General features: G+C 42.7%; 1 protein-coding gene and 1 long non-coding RNA gene across 10 annotated transcripts; one reads left to right on the top strand and one right to left on the bottom strand.

Annotated features, from left to right (window-relative positions):
- Positions 1-5,263: 5,263 nt before the first annotated feature.
- Positions 5,264-15,388, top strand: LOC127921861 (Golgi apparatus membrane protein TVP23 homolog A-like). Its single transcript, XM_052505442.1, has 7 exons — positions 5,264-5,821; positions 5,914-6,002; positions 10,867-11,011; positions 11,274-11,363; positions 12,703-12,828; positions 13,060-13,191; positions 14,669-15,388. Exons 1-7 carry the CDS (start codon positions 5,813-5,815, stop codon positions 14,693-14,695), a joined length of 618 nt encoding a protein of 205 aa, XP_052361402.1. The 5' UTR covers positions 5,264-5,812; the 3' UTR covers positions 14,696-15,388.
- A 101-nt stretch (positions 15,389-15,489) lies between these two features.
- LOC127921854 (uncharacterized) lies at positions 15,490-19,712 on the bottom strand. 9 transcript variants are annotated; one of them, XR_008109779.1, is made up of 9 exons: positions 19,669-19,712; positions 19,337-19,580; positions 19,037-19,208; positions 17,313-17,400; positions 17,069-17,112; positions 16,865-16,908; positions 16,562-16,737; positions 16,050-16,397; positions 15,490-15,965 (listed from the first exon to the last, which is right to left on the bottom strand). It is a non-coding gene; the product is annotated as an uncharacterized LOC127921854 (long non-coding RNA). The 9 variants fall into 9 exon arrangements; XR_008109772.1 differs by lacking the exon at positions 15,490-15,965 and having other exon boundaries at positions 16,016-16,309; XR_008109775.1 differs by lacking the exon at positions 15,490-15,965 and having other exon boundaries at positions 16,016-16,309; positions 16,606-16,737.
- Between the last annotated feature and the right edge of the window lie 4,514 nt (positions 19,713-24,226).

Genomic DNA, 24,226 nt, shown 5'->3' with positions numbered 1-24,226 from the left:
TCGGGCCAAAACGACCCTCGGGCCAAAACGACCCTCTGGCCAAAACGACCCTCGGGCCAAAACGACCCTCGGGCCAAAACGACCCTCAGGCCAAAACGACCCTCAGGCCAAAACGAGTAACCATGGAGTAACCATGGATTGTAAACTGTCATGGTCAACAGTAGCTAAGATGGGGAGAAGTCTGTCCATAATAAAGTGCTGCTCTACCTTCATATCACTACCAACAAGGCAGGTCCTACAGGCCCTAGTTTCTACCTTCTTCAAATCAAATAAAATGTATTTATAAAGCCCTTCGTACATCAGCTGATATCGAAAAAGTGCTGTACAGAAACCCAGCCTAAAGCCCCAAACAGCAAGCAATGCAGGTGTAGAAGCACGGTGGCTAGGAAAAACTCCCTAGAAAGGCCAAAACCTAGGAAGAAACCTAGAGAGGAACCAGGCTATGTGGGGTGGCAAGTCCTCTTCTGGCTGTGCCGGGTGGAGATTATAACAGAACATGGCCAAGATGTTCAAATGTTCATAAATGACCAGCATGGTCGAATAATAATAAGGCAGAACAGTTGAAACTGGAGCAGCAGCACGGTCAGGTGGACTGGGGACAGCAAGGAGTCATCATGTCAGGTAGTCCTGGGGCATGGTCCTAGGGCTCAGGTCAGTTGAAACTGGAGCAGCAGCACGGCCAGGTGGACTGGGGACTGCAAGGAGTCATCATGTCAGGTAGTCCTGGGGCATGGTCCTAGGGCTCAGGTCAGTTGAAACTGGAGCAGCAGCACGGCCAGGTGGACTGGGGACTGCAAGGAGTCATCATGTCAGGTAGTCCTGGGGCATGGTCCTAGGGCTCAGGTCCTCCGAGAGAGAGAAAGAAAGAAAGAGAGAAGGAGAGAATTAGAGAATGCACACTTAGATTCACACAGGACACCGAATAGGACAGGAGAAGTACTCCAGATATAACAAACTGACCCTAGCCCCCCGACACAAACTACTGCAGCATAAATACTGGAGGCTGAGGCAGGAGGGGTCAGGAGACACTGTGGCCCCATCCGAGGACACCCCCCGGACAGGGCCAAACAGGAAGGATATAACCCCACCCACTTTGCCAAAGCACAGCCCCCACACCACTAGAGGGATATCTTCAACCACCAACTTACCATCCTGAGACAAGGCCGAGTAAAGCCCACAAAGATCTCCGCCACGGCACAACCCAAGGGGGGGCGCCAACCCAGACAGGATGACCACATCAGTGAATCAACCCACTCAGGTGACGCACCCCTTCCAGGGACAGCATGAGAGAGCCCCAGTAAGCCAGTGACTCAGCCCCTGTAGTAGGGTTAGAGGCAGAGAATCCCAGTGGAAAGAGGGGAACCGGCCAGGCAGAGACAGCAAGGGCGGTTCGTTGCTCCAGAGCCGTTCCGTTCACCTTCCCACTCCTGGGCCAGACTACACTCAATCATATGACCCACTGAAGAGATGAGTCTTCAGTAAAGACTTAAAGGTTGAGACCGAGTTTGTGTCTCTGACATGGGTAGGCAGACCGTTCCATAAAAATGGAGCTCTATAGGAGAAAGCCCTGCCTCCAGCTGTTTGCTTAGAAATTCTAGGGACAATTAGGAGGCCTGCGTCTTGTGACCGTAGCGTATGTGTAGGTATGTACGGCAGGACCAAATCAGAGACTATCAACACTATCAACAAGGCAGGTCCTACAGGCCCTAGTTTCTACCTTCTTCACAACACTATCAACAAGGCAGGTCCTAAAGGCCCTAGTTTCTACCTTCTTATCAACACTATCAACAAGGCAGGTCCTACAGGCCCTAGTTTCTACCTTCTTAACAACACTATCAACAAGGCAGGTCCTACAGGCCCTAGTTTCTACCTTCTTAACAACACTATCAACAAGGCAGGTCCTACAGGCCCTAGTTTCTACCTTCTTAACAACACTATCAACAAGGCAGGTCCTACAGGCCCTAGTTTCTACCTTCTTAACAACACTATCAACATGGCAGGTCCTACAGGTCCTAGTTTCTAACTTCTTAACAGCACTACCAACAAGGCAGGTCCTACAGGCCCTAGTTTCTACCTTCTTAACAACACTATCAACAAGGCAGGTCCTACAGGCCCTAGTTTCTACCTTCTTAACAACACTATCAACAAGGCAGGTCCTACAGGCCATAGTTTCTACCTTCTTAACAACACTATCAACAAGACAGGTCCTACAGGTCCTAGTTTCTACCTTCTTAACAACACTATCAACAAGGCAGGTCCTACAGGCCCTAGTTTCTACCTTCTTAACAACACTATCAACAAGGCAGGTCCTACAGGTCCTAGTTTCTACCTTCTTAACAACACTATCAACAAGGCAGGTCCTTCAGGCTCTAGTTTTGTCGCACCTGGACTACTGTTCAGTCTTGTGGTCAGGTGCCACAAAGAGGGACTCAGGAAAATTGCAGTTGTCTCAGAACAGAGAAGCACAGACCTTAAATATACACGGAGAGCTAGCATTAATGATATGCATGTCAATCTCTCCTGGCTCAAAGTGGAGGAGAGATCTGACTTCATCACTACTAGTTTTTGTAAGAAGTGTTGGCAAGCTGAATGTACCAAGAACTACTGGCACACTGCTCAGACACCCACCCATACCCCACAACACATGCCACCAGAGGTCTCTTCACAGTCCCCAAGTCCAGAACAGAACTATGGGAGGAGCACAGTATTACATAGAGCCATGACTACATGGAACTCTATTCCACAGTACTACATAGAGCCATGACTACATGGAACTCTATTCCACAGTACTACATAGAGCCATGACTACATGGAACTCTATTCCACAGTACTACATAGAGCCATGACTACATGGAACTCTATTCCACAGTACTACATAGAGCCATGACTACATGGAACTCTATTCCACAGTACTACATAGAGCCATGACTACATGGAACTCTATTCCACAGTACTACATAGAGCTATGACTACATGGAACTCTATTCCACAGTACTACATAGAGCCATGACTACATGGAACTCTATTCCACAGTACTACATAGAGCCATGACTACATGGAACTCTATTCCACATCAGGTAACTGTAGCAACAGTGGAAATCAGATTTAAAATGATGGAACAAGACTGTGAAGAGACAGGCAAAGGTACAGACACATTGTGATATTGCTGTATTGTGTTGTAGATATGTAGTGGTGTAATTATGTTTTATATTTTGTTTTCTGTGTAATGTAAGTGCCTTAATGTGTTTGGACCCCAGGAAGAGTAGCTGCTGCCTTGACAGGAACTACTGGGGATCCATAATAAACCCCAGGAAGAGTAGCTGCTGCCTTGGCAGGAACTAATGGGGATCCATAATAAACCCCAGGAAGAGTAGCTGCTGCCTTGACAGGAACTAATGGGGATCCATAATAAACCCCAGGAAGAGTAGCTGATGCCTTGACAGGAACTAATGGGGATCCATAATAAACCCCAGGAAGAGTAGCTGCTGCCTTGGCAGGAACTAATGGGGATCCATAATAAACCCCAGGAAGAGTAGCTGATGCCTTGACAGGAACTAATGGGGATCCATAATAAACCCCAGGAAGAGTAGCTGCTGCCTTGGCAGGAACTAATGGGGATCCATAATAAACCCCAGGAAGAGTAGCTGATGCCTTGACAGGAACTAATAAGGATCCATAATAAACCCCAGGAAGAGTAGTTGCTGCCTTGGCAACAGGAACTAATGGGGATCCATAATAAACCCCAGGAAGAGTAGTTGCTGCCTTGACAGGAACTAATGGGGATCCATAATAAACCCCAGGAAGAGTAGCTGCTGCCTTGGCAGGAACTAATGGGGATCCATAATAAACCCCAGGAAGAGTAGCTGCTGCCTTGGCAGGACCTAATGGGGATCCATAATAAACCCCAGGAAGAGTAGCTGCTGCCTTGACAGGAACTAATAAGGATCCATAATAAACCCCAGGAAGAGTAGTTGCTGCCTTGACAGGAACTAATGGGGATCCATAATAAACCCCAGGAAGAGTTGCTGCTGCCTTGGCAGGAACTAATGGGGGTCCATAATAAACCCCAGGAAGAGTAGCTGCTGCCTTGACAGGAACTAATGGGGATCCATAATAAACCCCAGGAATAGTGGTGGCAGCATCATGCTGTGGGGATGTTTTTCAGCGGCAGGGACTGGGAGACTAGTCAGGATCGAGGCAAAGATGAACGGAGCAAAAGTTCAGAGAGATCCTTGAGGAAAACCTGCTCCAGAGCGCTCAGCACCTCAGACTGGGACGAAGGTTCACCTTCAACAACCCGAAGCACACAGCCAAGACAACGCAGGAGTGGCTTCGAGACAAGTCTCTGAATGTCCATGAGTGGCCCGGCCAAACCCGGACATGAACCCAAAGATACTTCCACAAAGTACTGAGTGAAGGGTCTGAATACTTATGTAAATGTTATATTTAAGTTTTTTAAATTTGAAATAAATAAATTAGCAAACATTACTAAAAACCCGTTTTAGCTTTGCCATTATGAGGTATTTTGATGCCATTATGGGGTATTGTGATGTCATTATGGGGTATTGTGATGTCATTATGGGGTATTGTGATGTCATTATGGGGTATTGTGATGTCATTATGGGGTATTGTGATGTCATTATGGGGTATTGTGATGCCATTATGGGGTATTGTGATGCCATTATGGGGTATTGTGATGCCATTATGGGGTATTGTGATGTCATTATGGGGTATTGTGATGTCATTATGGGGTATTGTGATGCCATTATCGGGTTTGTGATGCCATTATAGGGTATTGTGTGTAAATTGGTGAGGGTTGGGGGCAATTTAATTCATTTTATAATAAGGCTGTAATGTAAGAAAATGTGAAAAAAAGTGAAGGGGTCTGAATACTTTCCGGATGAACTGTATATTGAATATTTGAATGTGTTTTGACTGTACAGCTGTTGTCTTATAATCAACGTGCGTCTGTTAAATATAGCAAAGACTTATTCAGCGTTTTCAATGCTATTTAAAAATGAATACAATATTTTGATACTGTTTGATGATGAAATTACTGCTTGACGCTTGACACACACACACACACACACACACACACACACACACACACACACACACACACACACACACACACACACACACACACACACACACACACACACACACACACACACACACAAAAAGAGGACAGGCGAGCAGGAATGAAAGGAGGGAGGAAGGAAGAGTTTTGATTGTATTATTGTTAAGGGCGCTGCTGGTGAGCCGCGAACCGTCGGTCGTTGGAGTGACAGCGACATGATCTGGTCAGAGCGGGTCAGAACGTAAACAGTCCGCTGCTAAGCGACAGCCGTCGGTCGTTTGAGTGACAGCGACATGATCTGGTCAGAGCGGGTAAGAACGTAAACAGTCCGCTGCTAAGCAACAGTCGTCGGTCGTTGGAGTGACAGCGACGTGATCTGGTCAGAGCGGGTCAGAACGTAAACAGTCCGCTGCTAAGCAACAGCTGAAGTAGCCCAGACGACCGCATAGCCTGCAGTATAAGACGGATAAATGGAGGCTATATTTAAACAATATATATATATTTTTTAAAAAGCAACGTAGCGTGTTTCTCTCACAGAAAGAAAGTTCGCATCTCTCTTTCCAGATGATGCTGATGCGAGAGCAGCATCTCCCATCTCTTTGGTGGGTTAGATGGAAAGGTCCAGTCGGACCCATTTCACTGCGACACCTGCTTTATTCTGTCCACCATTAACAGCGGACGGCTGTCAGAACAGAACGAGGTCTGGACCTGAACATCCGTCTATCGATCACCATGAAACAGGTAGGCGAGGTTGCACGTGTTTGTTGTTTTAATGAAATCATTTATCCGGGTAGCTCGTGGTCTAACGGTTGTGTGTGTGCGCGCCGGGTCAGGGTGGTCTCGTGGACGACACGGAGGATGTGGAGTTGGATTTCAGTACCGAGGAGGAGGAGCAGCGAGCGCTCAGGGGGGTAAAGATCCGGTAAGAGAGAGACCAGAGAGGGAACCTACCCTCTATAGGGCTACATGATGTATCCAGTAATAGAGAGGTAACCTACCCTCTATAGGTCTACATGATGTACCCAGTAATATAGAGGGAATCTACCCTCTATAGGTCTACATGATGTACCCAGTAATAGAGAGTGAATCTACCCTCTATAGGGCTACATGATGTACCCAGTAATAGAGAGGGAACCTACCCTCTATAGGTCTACATGATGTACCCAGTAATAGAGAGTTAACCTACCCTCTATAGGTCTACATGATGTACCCAGTAATAGAGAGGGAACCTACCCTCTATAGGGCTACATGATGTACCCAGTAATAGAGAGGGAACCTACCCTCTATAGAGCTACATGATGTACCCAGTAATAGAGAGGGAACCTACCCTATATAGGTCTACATGATGTACCCAGTAATAGAGACTAGAGAGGGAACCTACCCTCTATAGGGCTACATGATGTACCCAGTAATAGAGAGGGAACCTACCCTCTATAGGGCTACATGATGTACCCAGTAATAGAGAGGGAACCTACCCTCTATAGAGCTACATGATGTACCCAGTAATAGAGAGGGAACCTACCCTATATAGGTCTACATGATGTACCCAGTAATATAGAGGGAATCTACCCTCTATAGGTCTACATGATGTACCCAGTAATAGAGAGGGAATCTACCCTCTATAGGTCTACATGATGTACCCAGTAATAGAGAGAGAATCTACCCTCTATAGGTCTACATGATGTACCCAGTAATAGAGAGGGAATCTACCCTCTATAGGTCTACATGATGTACCCAGTAATAGAGAGGGAACCTACCCTCTATAGGTCTACATGATGTACCCAGTAATAGAGAGAGAATCTACCCTCTATAGGTCTACATGATGTACCCAGTAATAGAGAGGGAACCTACCCTCTATAGGTCTACATGATGTACCCAGTAATATAGAGGGAATCTACCCTCTATAGGTCTACATGATGTACCCAGTAATATAGAGGGAATCTACCCTCTATAGGTCTACATGATGTACCCAGTAATAGAGAGGGAATCTACCCTCTATAGGTCTACATGATGTACCCAGTAATAGAGAGGGAACCTACCCTCTATAGGTCTACATGATGTACCCAGTAATAGAGAGGGAATCTACCCTCTATAGGTCTACATGATGTACCCAGTAATAGAGAGGGAACCTACCCTCTATAGGTCTACATGATGTACCCAGTAATAGAGAGGGAACCTACCCTCTATAGGTCTACATAGGGTACCCTCTATAGGTCTAATGGTAAGTAATCCTTCTCACCCTCTATAGGTCTCTCTCTACCCCCCTGCTAACAAGATTTAGATGCAAGTGGCTGTTCCACTGGTTGTCATAAGGTGTATGCACCAATTTGTAAGTCGCTCTGGATAAGAGCGTCTGCTAAATGACTTAAATGTAAATGTAAATGTACATGATGTACCCAGTAATAGAGAGGGAATCTACCCTCTATAGGTCTACATGATGTACCCAGTAATAGAGAGGGAACCTACCCTCTATAGGTCTACATGATGTACCCAGTAATAGAGACTAGAGAGGGAATCTACCCTCTATAGGTCTACATGATGTACCCAGTAATAGAGAGGGAACCTACCCTCTATAGGTCTACATGATGTACCCAGTAATAGAGAGGGAATCTACCCTCTATAGGGCTACATGATGTACCCAGTAATAGAGACTAGAGAGGGAATCTACCCTCTATAGGTCTACATGATGTACCCAGTAATAGAGAGGGAATCTACCCTCTATAGGTCTACATGATGTACCCAGTAATAGAGAGGGAATCTACCCTCTATAGGGCTACATGATGTACCCAGTAATAGAGAGGGAACCTACCCTCTATAGGTCTACATGATGTACCCAGTAATAGAGACTAGAGAGGGAACCTACCCTCTATAGGTCTACATGGATATATAGTACCAGTCAATAGAGGGTTTTTCTACCCTCTATAGGTCTACATGATGTACCCAGTAATAGAGAGGGAATCTACCCTCTATAGGTCTACATGATGTACCCAGTAATAGAGACTACATTAATACTACCCTCTATAGGTCTACATGATGTACCCAGTAATAGAGAGGTGAACCTACCCTCTTTATAGGTCTACATGATGTACCCAGTAATAGAGAGGGCCAACCTACCCTCTATAGGTCTACATGATGTACCCAGTAATAGAGAGGAGGGAACATACCCTCTATAGGTCTACATGATGTACCCAGTAATAGACATTCTTCAAAGGGAACCTACCCTCTATAGGTCTACATGATGTACCCAGTAATAGAGAGGGAATTTGTGGACTGACTGACCCTCTATAGGTCTACATGATGTACCCAGTAATAGAGAGGGGGAACCTACCCTCTATAGGTCTACATGATGTACCCAGTAATAGAGACTCTGAGAGTTGTACCCAGTAGAGAGAGCCCTCTATAGGTCTACATGATGTACCCAGTAACAGACAGGGAACCTACCCTCTATAGGTCTACATGATGTACCCAGTAATAGAGAGGGAACCTACCCTCTATAGGTCTACATGATGTACCCAGTAATAGAGAGGGAATCTACCCTCTATAGGTCTACATGATGTACCCAGTAATAGAGACAACCTACCCTCTATGGTCTACATGATGTACCCAGTAATAGGAGGAGGAAGGACTACCCTCTATAGGTCTACATGATGTACCCAGTAATAGAGAGGGAACCTACCCTCTATAGGTCTACATGATGTACCCAGTAATAGAGACTGAGAGAGGGAACCTACCCTCTATAGGTCTACATGATGTACCCAGTAATAGAGAGGGAACCTACCCTCTATAGGTCTACATGATGTACCCAGTAATAGAGAGGGAATCCTACCCTCTATGGTCTACATGATGTACCCAGTAATAGAGAGGGAATGTACTACCCTCTATAGGTCTACATGATGTACCCAGTAATAGAGAGGGAACCTACCCTCTATAGGTCTACATGATGTACCCAGTAATAGAGACCTAGAGGGAATCTACCCTCTATAGGTCTATGTCATGATGTAGTCCTACAGTAATAGAGAGGGTGTCTACCCTCTATAGGTCTACATGATGTACCCAGTAATAGAGACTGAGGGAATCTACCCTCTATAGGTCTACATGATGTACCCAGTAATAGAGAGTCCTCTGATGAGGGAACCTCCCTCTATAGGTCTATGTCTGTGATGTACCCAGTAATAGAGAGGGAACCTACCCTCTATAGGTCTACATGATGTACCCAGTAATAGAGACTAGAGAGGGAACCTACCCTCTATAGGTCTACATGATGTACCCAGTAATAGAGACCTCTGAGAGAGGGAACCTACCCTCTATAGGTCTACATGATGTACCCAGTAATAGAGACCCATGTAGAGAGGGAACCTACCCTCTATAGGTCTACATGATGTACCCAGTAATAGAGAGGGTCTGTGTGTGTAATCTACCCTCTATGTCTGGTCTAGTCATGATGTACCCAGTAATAGAGACTAGAGAGGGAACCTACCCTCTATAGGTCTACATGATGTACCCAGTAATAGAGACTGTGTGTGTAGTCTGTGTGAGTAGTCCTCTGATGTCTATGTGTGTGTACCCTCTATAGGTCTACATGATGTACCCAGTAATAGAGACTCTGAGAGAGGGAACCTACCCTCTATAGGTCTACATGATGTACCCAGTAATAGAGACTAGAGTCTATGGAATCTACCTCTATGTCTACATGATGTACCCAGTAATAGAGAGGAATCTACCCTCTATAGGTCTACATGATGTACCCAGTAATAGAGACCTCTGAGGGTCTACCCTCTATGTCTGTGGTCTACATGATGTACCCAGTAATAGAGAGGAGGGAATCTACCCTCTATAGGTCTACATGATGTACCCAGTAATAGAGAGGGAACCTACCCTCTATGGTCTACATGATGTACCCAGTAATAGAGAGGGAATCTACCCTCTATAGGTCTACATGATGTACCCAGTAATAGAGAGGGTCTGGGAACCTACCCTCTATAGGTCTACATGATGTACCCAGTAATAGAGAGGGAACCTACCCTCTATAGGTCTACATGATGTACCCAGTAATAGAGAGGGAACCTACCCTCTGATGTCTAATGGTCTATGTCATGATGTACCCAGTAATAGAGAGATGTCTGGTGTGTACCCTCTATGGTCTACATGATGTACCCAGTAATAGAGAGGAACCTACCCTCTATGTCTGAGTCATGATGTACCCAGTCTGAGAGGGAACCTACCCTCTATAGGTCTACATGATGTACCCAGTAATAGAGACTAGAGAGGGAACCTACCCTCTATAGGTCTACATGGATATATAGTACCAGTCATGAGTATAGACAGGGTTTTTCTTTAATTTTTACTAATTTTCTACATTGTAGTATAATAGTGAAGACATCAACACCAATCAGCATTCAGGGCTTAAACCACCTAGTTTATAATACACCATAAACCACTACATTATTATACAGTATCTGTCAAAAGTTGGGCCACACCTACTCATTCAAAGGTTTTATTTTTTACTGTTTTCTACATTGTAGAATAATAGTGAAGACATCAAAACTATGAAACAACACACGTGGAATCATGTAGTAACCAAAAAAAGTGTTAAACAAAATGAAAATATATTTTATATTTGACATTCTTCAAAGTAGCCACCCTTTGCCTTGACGACAGCTTTGCACACTCTTGGAATTCTCTCAACCAGCTTCGTGAGGTAGTCACCTGGAATGCATTTCAATTAACAGGTGTGGCTTGTTAAAAGTTAATTTGTGGACTGACTGACTGATTGACTGACATTCCAGACACCCCCTCGCCTCCTTCCTGCACCTGTTCTTCCGAGTGGCTGCCATAGTAACCTACCTGCTCTGTGATTGGTTCACCAAGAGCTTTACTTCCTGCTTCATTATGATCATCACTCTGCTGTCCTGTGACTTCTGGTCCGTTAAGGTGAGAACACACACATACACATACACATGTCTACATGTGTAGTCCTCTGACACACACACACACACACACCACACACACACACACACACACACACCTCACATGTCACACACACTGACACACACATGATGTCTATGTGTGTGTACACACACACACACACACACACACACACACACACACACACACACACACACACACACACACACACGCACACGCACACGCACACACACACACACCTGTCCTCTCTTTCTCACGTGTGTGTCAGAATGTGACAGGCAGGTTGTTGGTGGGTCTGCGATGGTGGAACCAGATCGATGAGGATGGGAGGAGCCTCTGGGTGTTTGAGGACAGCAAGGTGAGACGCTGGTGTCTGGTGTCTGATGTCTATGTGTGTAGTCCTCTGATGTCTGGTGTCTGTGTGTGTAGTCCTCTGATGTCTGTGTGTGTAGTCCTCTGATGTCTATGTGTGTAGTCCTCTGATGTCTGTGTGTGTAGTCCTCTGATGTCTGTGTGTGTAGTCCTCTGATGTCTGTGTGTGTAGTCCTCTGATGTCTATGTGTGTAGTCCTCTGATGTCTATGTGTGTAGTCCTCTGATGTCTATGTGTGTAGTCCTCTGATGTCTGTGTGTGTAGTCCTCTGATGTCTGTGTGTGTAGTCCTCTGATGTCTGTGTGTGTAGTCCTCTGATGTCTATGTGTTGTGTAGTCCTCTGATGTCTGTGTGTGTAGTCCTCTGATGTCTATGTGTGTAGTCCTCTGATGTCTGTGTGTGTAGTCCTCTGATGTCTATGTGTGTAGTCCTCTGATGTCTATGTGTGTGTGTAGTCCTCTGATGTCTGTGTGTGTAGTCCTCTGATGTCTATGTGTTGTGTAGTCCTCTGATGTCTGTGTGTGTAGTCCTCTGATGTCTGTGTGTGTAGTCCTCTGATGTCTGTGTGTGTAGTCCTCTGATGTCTATGTGTGTAGTCCTCTGATGTCTATGTGTGTAGTCCTCTGATGTCTGTGTGTGTAGTCCTCTGATGTCTGTGTGTGTAGTCCTCTGATGTCTATGTGTGTAGTCCTCTGATGTCTGTGTGTGTAGTCCTCTGATGTCTATGTGTGTAGTCCTCTGATGTCTATGTGTGTAGTCCTCTGATGTCTGTGTGTGTAGTCCTCTGATGTCTATGTGTTGTGTAGTCCTCTGATGTCTATGTGTGTAGTCCTCTGATGTCTGTGTGTGTAGTCCTCTGATGTCTGTGTGTGTAGTCCTCTGATGTCTATGTGTGTAGTCCTCTGATGTCTGTGTGTGTAGTCCTCTGATGTCTATGTGTGTAGTCCTCTGATGTCTATGTGTGTAGTCCTCTGATGTCTGTGTGTGTAGTCCTCTGATGTCTATGTGTGTAGTCCTCTGATGTCTGTGTGTGTAGTCCTCTGATGTCTGTGTGTGTAGTCCTCTGATGTCTGTGTCCTCTGTGTCTGTGTGTGTAGTCCTCTGATGTCTGTGTGTGTAGTCCTCTGATGTCTGTGTGTAGTCCTCTGATGTCTGTGTGTGTAGTCCTCTGATGTCTGTGTGTGTAGTCCTCTGATGTCTGTGTGTGTAGTCCTCTGATGTCTGTGTGTGTAGTCCTCTGATGTCTGTGTGTGTAGTCCTCTGATGTCTGTGTGTGTAGTCCTCTGATGTCTGTGTGTGTAGTCCTCTGATGTCTGTGTGTGTAGTCTTCTCCCCAGGCCGGTGGTACGGAGGTGGAGTCCAGGATCTTCTGGTCGGGTCTGATCATCTGTCCTCTCATCTGGACCGGCTTCTTCTTCACGACCCTGTTCTGTCTGAACACAGACTGGCTGGTAACACACTGTGTGTGTAGTCCACTGATGTCTACACACACACACACACACACACACTGACACACACACACACACCTCACACAGTCCTCACACACACACACACAGTCACACTGTGTGTGTACCTCTGATGTCTCCTCTCCCCCCTCTGAGGGGTGTAATCTCTATGGTTACCTGTACCTTCTAATCTCTATGGTTACCTGTACCTTCTCCATACTCCCTCTCTCTCCCCAGGTGTTGGTGGTAGCCAGTATCTCTCTCCAGGGGGCTAATCTCTATGGTTACCTGCGCTGCAAGAACGGCGGACAGGAAGTCCCACCCACATCCCCTTCCTCCTTCCTGCAGGGACAGCACTTCCTCCAGCGGGTGAGGTCAGGGGTTAGAGGTGAAGGGGTTTGAGGTTATAGTCAGTTGTCCAGGTTAATCCCTCCCTGCCTGTTTCATAATGACTATGACTCGTTGAGGTCAGGGGTTAGAGGTTAGTCCCTCCCCAGGGACATTAATGACATAGTCATGAAACAGACAGGGAGGAACTAACCTGGACATTAACGACATAGTTATTAATGTTCATTAGAGACCAGAGGAGACCCTGTGTGTCTGGTCTCCTCTGGTCTCTAATGAACAGGACCCTGTGTGATTGGTCTCTAATGAACAGGACCCTGTGTGATTGGTCTCTAATGAACAGGAAGGACCCTGTGTGACTGGTCTCTAATGAACAGGACCCTGTGTGATTGGTCTCTAATGAACAGGACCCTGTGTGACTGGTCTCTAATGAACAGGACCCTGTGTGACTGGTCTCTAATGAACAGGACCCTGTGTGATTGGTCTCTAATGAACAGGACCCTGTGTGATTGGTCCTAATGAACAGGACCCTGTGTGATTGGTCTCTAATGAACAGGACCCTGTGTGATGGTCTCTAATGAACAGGACCCTGTGTGATTGGTCTCTAATGAACAGGACCCTGTGAACAGGACCCTGTGTGATTGGTCTCTAATGAACAGGACCCTGTGTGATTGGTCTCTAATGAACAGGAAGGACCCTGTGTGATTGGTCTCTAATGAACAGGACCCTGTGTGATTGGTCTCTAATGGTCTCTAATGAACAGGACCCTGTGTGATTGGTCTCTAATGAACAGGACCCTGTGTGATTGGTCTCTAATGAACAGGACCCTGTGTGATTGGTCTCTAATGAACAGGACCCTGTGTGATTGGTCTCTAATGAACAGGACCCTGTGTGATTGGTCTCTAATGAACAGGACCCTGTGTGATTGGTCTCTAATGAACAGGACCCTGTGTGATTGGTCTCTAATGAACAGGAAGGACCCTGTGTGATTGGTCTCTAATGAACAGGACCCTGTGTGATTGGTCTCTAATGAACAGGACCCTGTGTGATTGGTCTCTAATGAACAGGACCCTGTGTGATTGGTCTCTAATGAACAGGACCCTGTGTGATTGGTCTCTAATGAACAGGACCCTGTGTGATTGGTCTCTAATGAACAGGACCCTGTGTGATTGGTCTCTAATGAACAGGACCCTGTGTGATTGGTCTCTAATGAACAGGACCCTGTGTGATTGGTCTCTAATGAACAGGAAGGACCCTGTGTGATTGGTCTCTAATGAACAGGACCCTGTGTGATTGGTCTCTAATGAACAGGACCCTGTGTGATTGGTCTCTAATGAACAGGACCCTGTGTGATTGGTCTCTAATGAACAGGACCCTGTGTGATTGGTCTCTAATGAACAGGACCCTGTGTGATTGGTCTCTAATGAACAGGACCCTGTGTGATTGGTCTCTAATGAACAGGACCCTGTGTGATTGGTCTCCCCTGTTCCTGGTCTTTCAGCCTGATATCATCTCCAGAATGCTGTGATGGAATAGGAGTCACCTGCAGCTGCCTTCTCTGAGTGTGTGTGTGTGTGTGTGTGTGTGTGTGTGTGTGTGTGTGTGTGTGTGTGTGTGTGCGTGCGTGCGTGCGTGCGTGCGTGCGTGCGTGCGTGCTGTGTGTGTGTGTGTGTGTGTGTGTGTGTGTGTGTGTGTGTGTGTGTGTGTGTGTGTGACAGACAGACAGACAGACAGACAGACAGACAGACAGACAGACAGACAGACAGACAGAGCAGGAAATGTTCTGGAACTCAGAAGGGGACAGACAGACAGACAGACAGACAGACAGACAGACAGACAGACAGACAGAGCAGGAAATGTTCTGGAACTCAGAAGGGGACAGACAGACAGACAGACAGACAGACAGACAGACAGACAGACAGACAGACAGACAGACAGACAGACAACAGAGCAGGAAATGTTCTGGAACTCAGAAGGGGACAGACAGACAGACAGACAGACAGACAGACAGAGCAGGAAATGTTCTGGAACTCAGAAGGGGACAGACAGACAGACAGACAGACAGACAGACAGACAGACAGACAGACAGACAGGAAATGTTCTGGAACTCAGAAGGGGACAGACAGACAGACAGACAGACAGACAGACAGACAGACAGACAGAGCAGGAAATGTTCTGGAACTCAGAAGGGGACAGACAGACAGACAGAAATGTTCTGGAACTCAGACAGACAGACAGACAGAGCAGGAAATGTTCTGGAACTCAGAAGGGGACAGACAGACAGACAGACAGAAATGTTCAGACAGAACTCAGAAAGGACAGACAGACAGAGCAGGAAATGTTCTGGAACTCAGAAGGGGACAGACAGACAGACAGACAGACAGACAGACAGACAGACAGACAGACAGACAGAGCAGGAAATGTTCTGGAACTCAGAAGGGGACAGACAGACAGACAGACAGACAGACAGAGCAGGAAATGTTCTGGAACTCAGAAGGGGACAGACAGACAGACAGACAGACAGACAGACAGACAGACAGAGCAGGAAATGTTCTGGAACTCAGAAGGGGACAGAAGCCCATCAACATCACAGCTCCTGGAATTACATCAGTTTCATATTCAGCATTTTAATTATTTTGATTTAATTTTATATTTCTATGAATATATATATACAGTATTTATTTTTTACTTTTTACTTCTGACGATGTTATAATCTGTTTCCTGTCTGTCTAGTGGCTAATAAAACAAACACACCTTTCTGTTTCCTGTCTGTCTGATGGCTAATAAAACAAACACACCTTTCTGTTTCCTGTCTGTCTGGTGGCTAATAAAACAAACACACCTTTCTGTTTCCTGTCTGATGGCTAATAAAACAAACACACCTTTCTGTTTCCTGTCTGGTGGCTAATAAAACAAACACACCTTTCTGTTTCCTGTCTGTCTGATGGCTAATAAAACAAACACACCTTTCTGTTTCCTGTCTGTCTGATGGCTAATAAAACAAACACACCTTTCTGTTTCCTGTCTGTCTGGTGGCTAATAAAACAAACACACCTTTCTGTTTCCTGTCTGTCTGATGGCTAATAAAACAAACACACCTTTCTGTTTCCTGTCTGTCTGGTGGCTAATAAAACAAACACACCTTTCTGTTTCCTGTCTGTCTGGTGGCTAATAAAACAAACACACCTTTCTGTTTCCTGTCTGTCTGATGGCTAATAAAACAAACACACCTTTCTGTTTCCTGTCTGTCTGATGACTAATAAAACAAACACACCTTTCTGTTTCCTGTCTGATGGCTAATAAAACAAACACACCTTTCTGTTTCCTGTCTGATGGCTAATAAAACAAACACACCTTTCTGTTTCCTGTCTGATGGCTAATAAAACAAACACACCTTTCTGTTTCCTGTCTGTCTGATGGCTAATAAAACAAACACACCTTTCTGTTTCCTGTCTGTCTGATGGCTAATAAAACAAACACACCTTTCTGTTTCCTGTCTGTCTGATGGCTAATAAAACAAACACACCTTTCTGTTTCCTGTCTGTCTGGTGGCTAATAAAACAAACACACCTTTCTGTTTCCTGTCTGATGGCTAATAAAACAAACACACCTTTCTGTTTCCTGTCTGATGGCTAATAAAACAAACACACCTTTCTGTTTCCTGTCTGATGGCTGATGGCTAATAAAACAAACACACCTTTCTGTTTCCTGTCTGTCTGATGGCTAATAAAACAAACACACCTTTCTGTTTCCTGTCTGATGGCTAATAAAACAAACACACCTTTCTGTTTCCTGTCTGATGGCTAATAAAACAAACACACCTTTCTGTTTCCTGTCTGATGGCTAATAAAACAAACACACCTTTCTGTTTCCTGTCTGATGGCTAATAAAACAAACACACCTTTCTGTTTCCTGTCTGTCTGATGGCTAATAAAACAAACACACCTTTCTGTTTCCTGTCTGATGGCTAATAAAACAAACACACCTTTCTGTTTCCTGTCTGATGGCTAATAAAACAAACACACCTTTCTGTTTCCTGTCTGATGGCTAATAAAACAAACACACCTTTCTGTTTCCTGTCTGATGGCTAATAAAACAAACACACCTTTCTGTTTCCTGTCTGATGGCTAATAAAACAAACACACCTTTCTGTTTCCTGTCTGTCTGATGGCTAATAAAACAAACACACCTTTCTGTTTCCTGTCTGTCTGATGGCTAATAAAACAAACACACCTTTCTGTTTCCTGTCTGTCTGGTGGCTAATAAAACAAACACACCTTTCTGTTTCCTGTCTGTCTGGTGGCTAATAAAACAAACACACCTTTCTGTTTCCTGTCTGATGGCTAATAAAACAAACACACCTTTCTGTTTCCTGTCTGATGGCTAATAAAACAAACACACCTTTCTGTTTCCTGTCTGATGGCTAATAAAACAAACACACCTTTCTGTTTCCTGTCTGATGGCTAATAAAACAAACACACCTTTCTGTTTCCTGTCTGTCTGGTGGCTAATAAAACAAACACACCTTTCTGTTTCCTGTCTGATGGCTAATAAAACAAACATACCTTTCTGTTTCCTGTCTGATGGCTAATAAAACAAACACACCTTTCTGTTTCCTGTCTGATGGCTAATAAAACAAACACACCTTTCTGTTTCCTGTCTGATGGCTAATAAAACAAACATACCTTTCTGTTTCCTGTCTGATGGCTAATAAAACAAACACACCTTTCTGTTTCCTGTCTGTCTGGTGGCTAATAAAACAAACACACCTTTCTGTTTCCTGTCTGATGGCTAATAAAACAAACACACCTTTCTGTTTCCTGTCTGATGGCTAATAAAACAAACACACCTTTCTGTTTCCTGTCTGATGGCTAATAAAACAAACATACCTTTCTGTTTCCTGTCTGATGGCTAATAAAACAAACACACCTTTCTGTTTCCTGTCTGATGGCTAATAAAACAAACACACCTTTCTGTTTCCTGTCTGATGGCTAATAAAACAAACATACCTTTCTGTTTCCTGTCTGATGGCTAATAAAACAAACACACCTTTCTGTTTCCTGTCTGATGGCTAATAAAACAAACACACCTTTCTGTTTCCTGTCTGATGGCTAATAAAACAAACATACCTTTCTGTTTCCTGTCTGATGGCTAATAAAACAAACACACCTTTCTGTTTCCTGTCTGTCTGGTGGCTAATAAAACAAACATACCTTTCTGTTTCCTGTCTGTCTGGTGGCTAATAAAACAAACACACCTTTCTGTTTCCTGTCTGATGGCTAATAAAACAAACATACCTTTCTGTTTCCTGTCTGATGGCTAATAAAACAAACACACCTTTCTGTTTCCTGTCTGATGGCTAATAAAACAAACATACCTTTCTGTTTCCTGTCTGTCTGGTGGCTAATAAAACAAACACACCTTTCTGTTTCCTGTCTGATGGCTAATAAAACAAACATACCTTTCTGTTTCCTGTCTGATGGCTAATAAAACAAACACACCTTTCTGTTTCCTGTCTGATGGCTAATAAAACAAACATACCTTTCTGTTTCCTGTCTGTCTGGTGGCTAATAAAACAAACACACCTTTCTGTTTCCTGTCTGATGGCTAATAAAACAAACATACCTTTCTGTTTCCTGTCTGATGGCTAATAAAACAAACACACCTTTCTGTTTCCTGTCTGATGGCTAATAAAACAAACATACCTTTCTGTTTCCTGTCTGATGGCTAATAAAACAAACACACCTTTCTGTTTCCTGTCTGATGGCTAATAAAACAAACACACCTTTCTGTTTCCTGTCTGATGGCTAATAAAACAAACACACCTTTCTGTTTCCTGTCTGTCTGGTGGCTAATAAAACAAACACACCTTTCTGTTTCCTGTCTGTCTGATGGCTAATAAAACAAACACACCTTTCTGTTTCCTGTCTGTCTGATGGCTAATAAAACAAACACACCTTTCTGTTTCCTGTCTGTCTGATGGCTAATAAAACAAACACACCTTTCTGTTTCCTGTCTGGTGGCTAATAAAACAAACACACCTTTCTGTTTCCTGTCTGTCTGGTGGCTAATAAAACAAACACACCTTTCTGTTTCCTGTCTGTCTGGTGGCTAATAAAACAAACGTACCTTTCTGTTTCCTGTCTGATGGCTAATAAAACAAACACACCTTTCTGTTTCCTGTCTGATGGCTAATAAAACAAACACACCTTTCTGTTTCCTGTCTGATGGCTAATAAAACAAACACACCTTTCTGTTTCCTGTCTGATGGCTAATAAAACAAACACACCTTTCTGTTTCCTGTCTGATGGCTAATAAAACAAACACACCTTTCTGTTTCCTGTCTGGTGGCTAATAAAACAAACACACCTTTCTGTTTCCTGTCTGTCTGGTGGCTAATAAAACAAACACACCTTTCTGTTTCCTGTCTGTCTGGTGGCTAATAAAACAAACACACCTTTCTGTTTCCTGTCTGTCTGATGGCTAATAAAACAAACACACCTTTCTGTTTCCTGTCTGTCTGATGGCTAATAAAACACTGTATTATTGAGGTTAATGTACTGACTGTTTTATCGAGGTTAATGTACTGACTGTATTATTGAGGTTAATGTACTGACTGTTTTATTGAGGTTAATGTACTGACTGTTTTATTGAGGTTAATGTACTGACTGTTTTATTGAGGTTAATGTACTGACTGTTTTATTGAGGTTAATGTACTGACTGTTTTATTGAGGTTAATGTACTGACTGTTTTATTGAGGTTAATGTACTGACTGTTTTATCAAGGTTACTGTACTGACTGTTTTATTGAGGTTAATGTACTGACTTTTTTATCGAGGTTAATGTACTGACTGTTTTATTGAGGTTAATGTACTGACTGTTTTATCGAGGTTAATGTACTGACTGTTTTATCGAGGTTAATGTACTGACTGTTTTATCGAGGTTAATGTACTGACTGTTTTATTGAGGTTAATGTACTGACTGTTTTATTGAGGTTAATGTACTGACTGTTTTATTGAGGTTCATACCTAGTGGTCGGAGGATAACGGTGAAGCAGGTAACCTAGTGGTCGGAGGATAACGGGAAGCAGGTAACCTAGTGGTCGGAGGATAACGGGGAAGCAGGTAACCTAGTGGTCGGAGGATAACGGTGAAGCAGGTAACCTAGTGGTCGGAGGGGAAGCAGGTAACCTAGTGGTCGGAGGATAACGGGGAAGCAGGTAACCTATTGGTCGGAGGATAACGGGGAAGCAGGTAACCTAGTGGTCGGAGGGGAAGCAGGTAAACTAGTGGTCGGAGGGGAAGCAGGTAACCTAGTGGTCGGAGGGGAAGCAGGTAACCTATTGGTCGGAGGATAACGGGGAAGCAGGTAACCTAGTGGTCGGAGGGGAAGCAGGTAACCTAGTGTTCGGAGGGGAAGCAGGTAACCTAGTGGTCGGAGGGGAAGCAGGTAACCTAGTGGTCGGAGGATACCGGGGAAGCAGGTAACCTATTGGTCGGAGGATAACGGGGAAGCAGGTAACCTAGTGGTCGGAGGGGAAGCAGGTAACCTAGTGGTCGGAGGATAACGGTGAAGCAGGTAACCTAGTGGTCGGAGGGGAAGCAGGTAACCTAGTGGTTGGAGGATAACGGGGAAGCAGGTAACCTAGTGGTCGGAGGATAACGGGGAAGCAGGTAACCTATTGGTCGGAGGATAACGGGGAAGCAGGTAACCTAGTGGTCGGAGGATAACGGGGAAGCAGGTAACCTATTGGTCGGAGGATAACGGGGAAGCATGTAACCTAGTGGTCGGAGGGGAAGCAGGTAACCTAGTGGTCGGAGGATAACGGGAAGCAGGTATCCTAGTGGTCGGAGCATAACGGTGAAGCAGGTAACCTAGTGGTCGGAGGATAACGGGGAAGCAGGTAACCTATTGGTCGGAGGATAACGGGGAAGCAGGTAACCTAGTGGTCGGAGGATAACGGGGAAGCAGGTATCCTAGTGGTCGGAGGATACCGGGAAGCAGGTAACCTAGTGGTCGGAGCATAACGGTGAAGCAGGTAACCTAGTGGTATCAATATGGTGTGATATGGTATGATAATGTATCAATATGGTGTGATATGGTATGATAATGTATCAACATGGTGTGATATGGTATGATAATGTATCAATATGGTGTGATATGGTATGATAATGTATCAATATGGTGTGATATGGTATGATAATGTATCAATATGGTGTGATATGGTATGATAATGTATCAATATGGTGTGATATGGTATGATAATGTATCAATATGGTGTGATATGGTATGATAATGTATACATATGGTGTGATATGGTATGATAATGTATCAATATGGTGTGATATGGTATGATAATGTATCAATATGGTGTGATATGGTATGATAATGTATCAATATGGTGTGATATGGTATGATAATGTATCAATATGGTGTGATATGGTATGATAATGTATCAATATGGTGTGATATGGTATGATAATGTATCAATATGGTGTGATATGGTATGATAATGTATCAATATGGTGTGATATGGTATGATAATGTATCAATATGGTGTGATATGGTATGATAATGTATCAATATGGTGTGATATGGTATGATAATGTATCAATATGGTGTGATATGGTATGATAATGTATCAATATGGTGTGATATGGTATGATAATGTATCAATATGGTGTGATATGGTATGATAATGTATCAATATGGTGTGATATGGTATGATAATGTATCAATATGGTGTGATATGGTATGATAATGTATCAATATGGTGTGATATGGTATGATAATATATCAATATGGTATGATAATGTATCAATATGGTGTGATATGGTATGATAATATATCAATATGGTATGATAATGTATCAATATGGTGTGATTATGGTATGATAATGTATCAATATGGTGTGATATGGTATGACAATGTGTCAATATGGTGTGATATGGTATGATAATGTATCAATATGGTGTGATATGGTATGATAATGTATCAATATGGTGTGATATGGTATGATAATGTATCAATATGGTGTGATATGGTATGATAATGTATCAATATGGTATGATTATATATCAATATGGTATGATAATGTATCAATATGGTGTGATATGGTATGATAATGTATCAATATGGTGTGATATGGTATGATAATATATCAATATGGTATGATAATGTATCAACATGGTGTGATATGGTATGATAATGTATCAATATGGTGTGATATGGTATGATAATGTATCAATATGGTGTGATAATGTATGATAATGTATCAATATGGTGTGGTATGGTATGATAATGTATCAATATGGTGTGATATGGTATGATAATGTTTCAATATGGGGTGATATGGTATGATAATGTATCAATATGGTGTGATATGGTATGATAATGTATCCATGTGGTGTGGTATGGTATGATAATGTATCAATATGGTGTTATATGGTATGATAATATATCAATATGGTGTGATATGGTATGATAATGTATCAATATGGTGTGATATGGTATGATAATGTATCAGTATGGTGTGATATGGTATGATAATGTATCAATATGGTGTGATAATGTATGATAATGTATCAATATGGTGTGATATGGTATGATAATGTATCAACATGGTGTGATATGGTATGATAATGTATCAATATTATGTGATATGGTATGATAATGTATCAATATGGTGTGATAATGTATGATAATGTATCAATATGGTGTGATATGGTATGATAATGTATCAACATGGTGTGATATGTTATGATAATGTATCAACGTGGTGTGATATGGTATGATAATGTATCAATATGGTGTGATATGGTATGATAATGTATCAATATGGTGTGATAATGTATCAATATGGTGTGATATGGTATGATAATGTATCAATATGGTGTGATATGGTATGATAATGTATCAATATGGTGTGATATGGTATGATAATGTATCAATATGGTGTGATATGGTATGATAATATATCAATATGGTATGATAATGTATCAATATGGTGTGATATGGTATGATAATGTATCAATATGGTGTGATATGGTATGATAATGTATCAATATGGTGTGATATGGTATGATAATATATCAATATGGTATGATAATGTATCAATATGGTGTGATATGGTATGATAATGTATCAATATGGTGTGATATGGTATGATAATGTATCAATATGGTGTGATATGGTATGATAATGTATCAATATGGTGTGATATGGTATGATAATATATCAATATGGTATGATAATATATCAATATGGTATGATAATATATCAATATGGTATGATAATGTATCAATATGGTGTGATATGGTATGATAATGTATCAATATGGTGTGATATGGTATGATAATGTATCAATATGGTGTGATATGGTATGATAATATATCAATATGGTATGATAATGTATCAATATGGTGTGATATGGTATGATAACGTATCAATGTGGTGTGATATGGTATGATAATATATCAATATGGTATGATAATGTATCAATATGGTGTGATATGGTATGATAATGTATCAATATGGTGTGATATGGTATGATAATGTATCAATATGGTGTGATATGGTATGATAATGTATCAATATGGTGTGATATGGTATGATAATATATCAATATGGTATGATAATGTATCAATATGGTGTGATATGGTATGATAATGTATCAATATGGTGTGATATGGTGTGATAATGTATCAATATGGTGTGATATGGTATGATAATGTATCAATATGGTGTGATATGGTATGATAATGTATCAATATGGTGTGATATGGTATGATAATGTATCAATATGGTGTGATAATATATCAATATGGTATGATAATGTATCAATATGGTGTGATAATGTATCAATATGGTGTGATAATATATCAATATGGTGTGATAATGTATCAATATGGTGCGATAATGTATCAATATGGTATGATAATGTATCAATATGGTATGATAATATATCAATATGGTGTGATAATGTATCAATATGGTGTGATAATGTATCAATATGGTGTGATAATGTATCAATATGGTGTGATATGGTATGATAATGTATC

The sequence above is a fragment of the Oncorhynchus keta genome, unplaced genomic scaffold (assembly GCF_023373465.1).
Source record: "Oncorhynchus keta strain PuntledgeMale-10-30-2019 unplaced genomic scaffold, Oket_V2 Un_contig_2383_pilon_pilon, whole genome shotgun sequence".
Lineage (NCBI taxonomy): Eukaryota > Metazoa > Chordata > Actinopteri > Salmoniformes > Salmonidae > Oncorhynchus > Oncorhynchus keta.
This window is presented reverse-complemented; position numbering and strand designations above follow the sequence as displayed.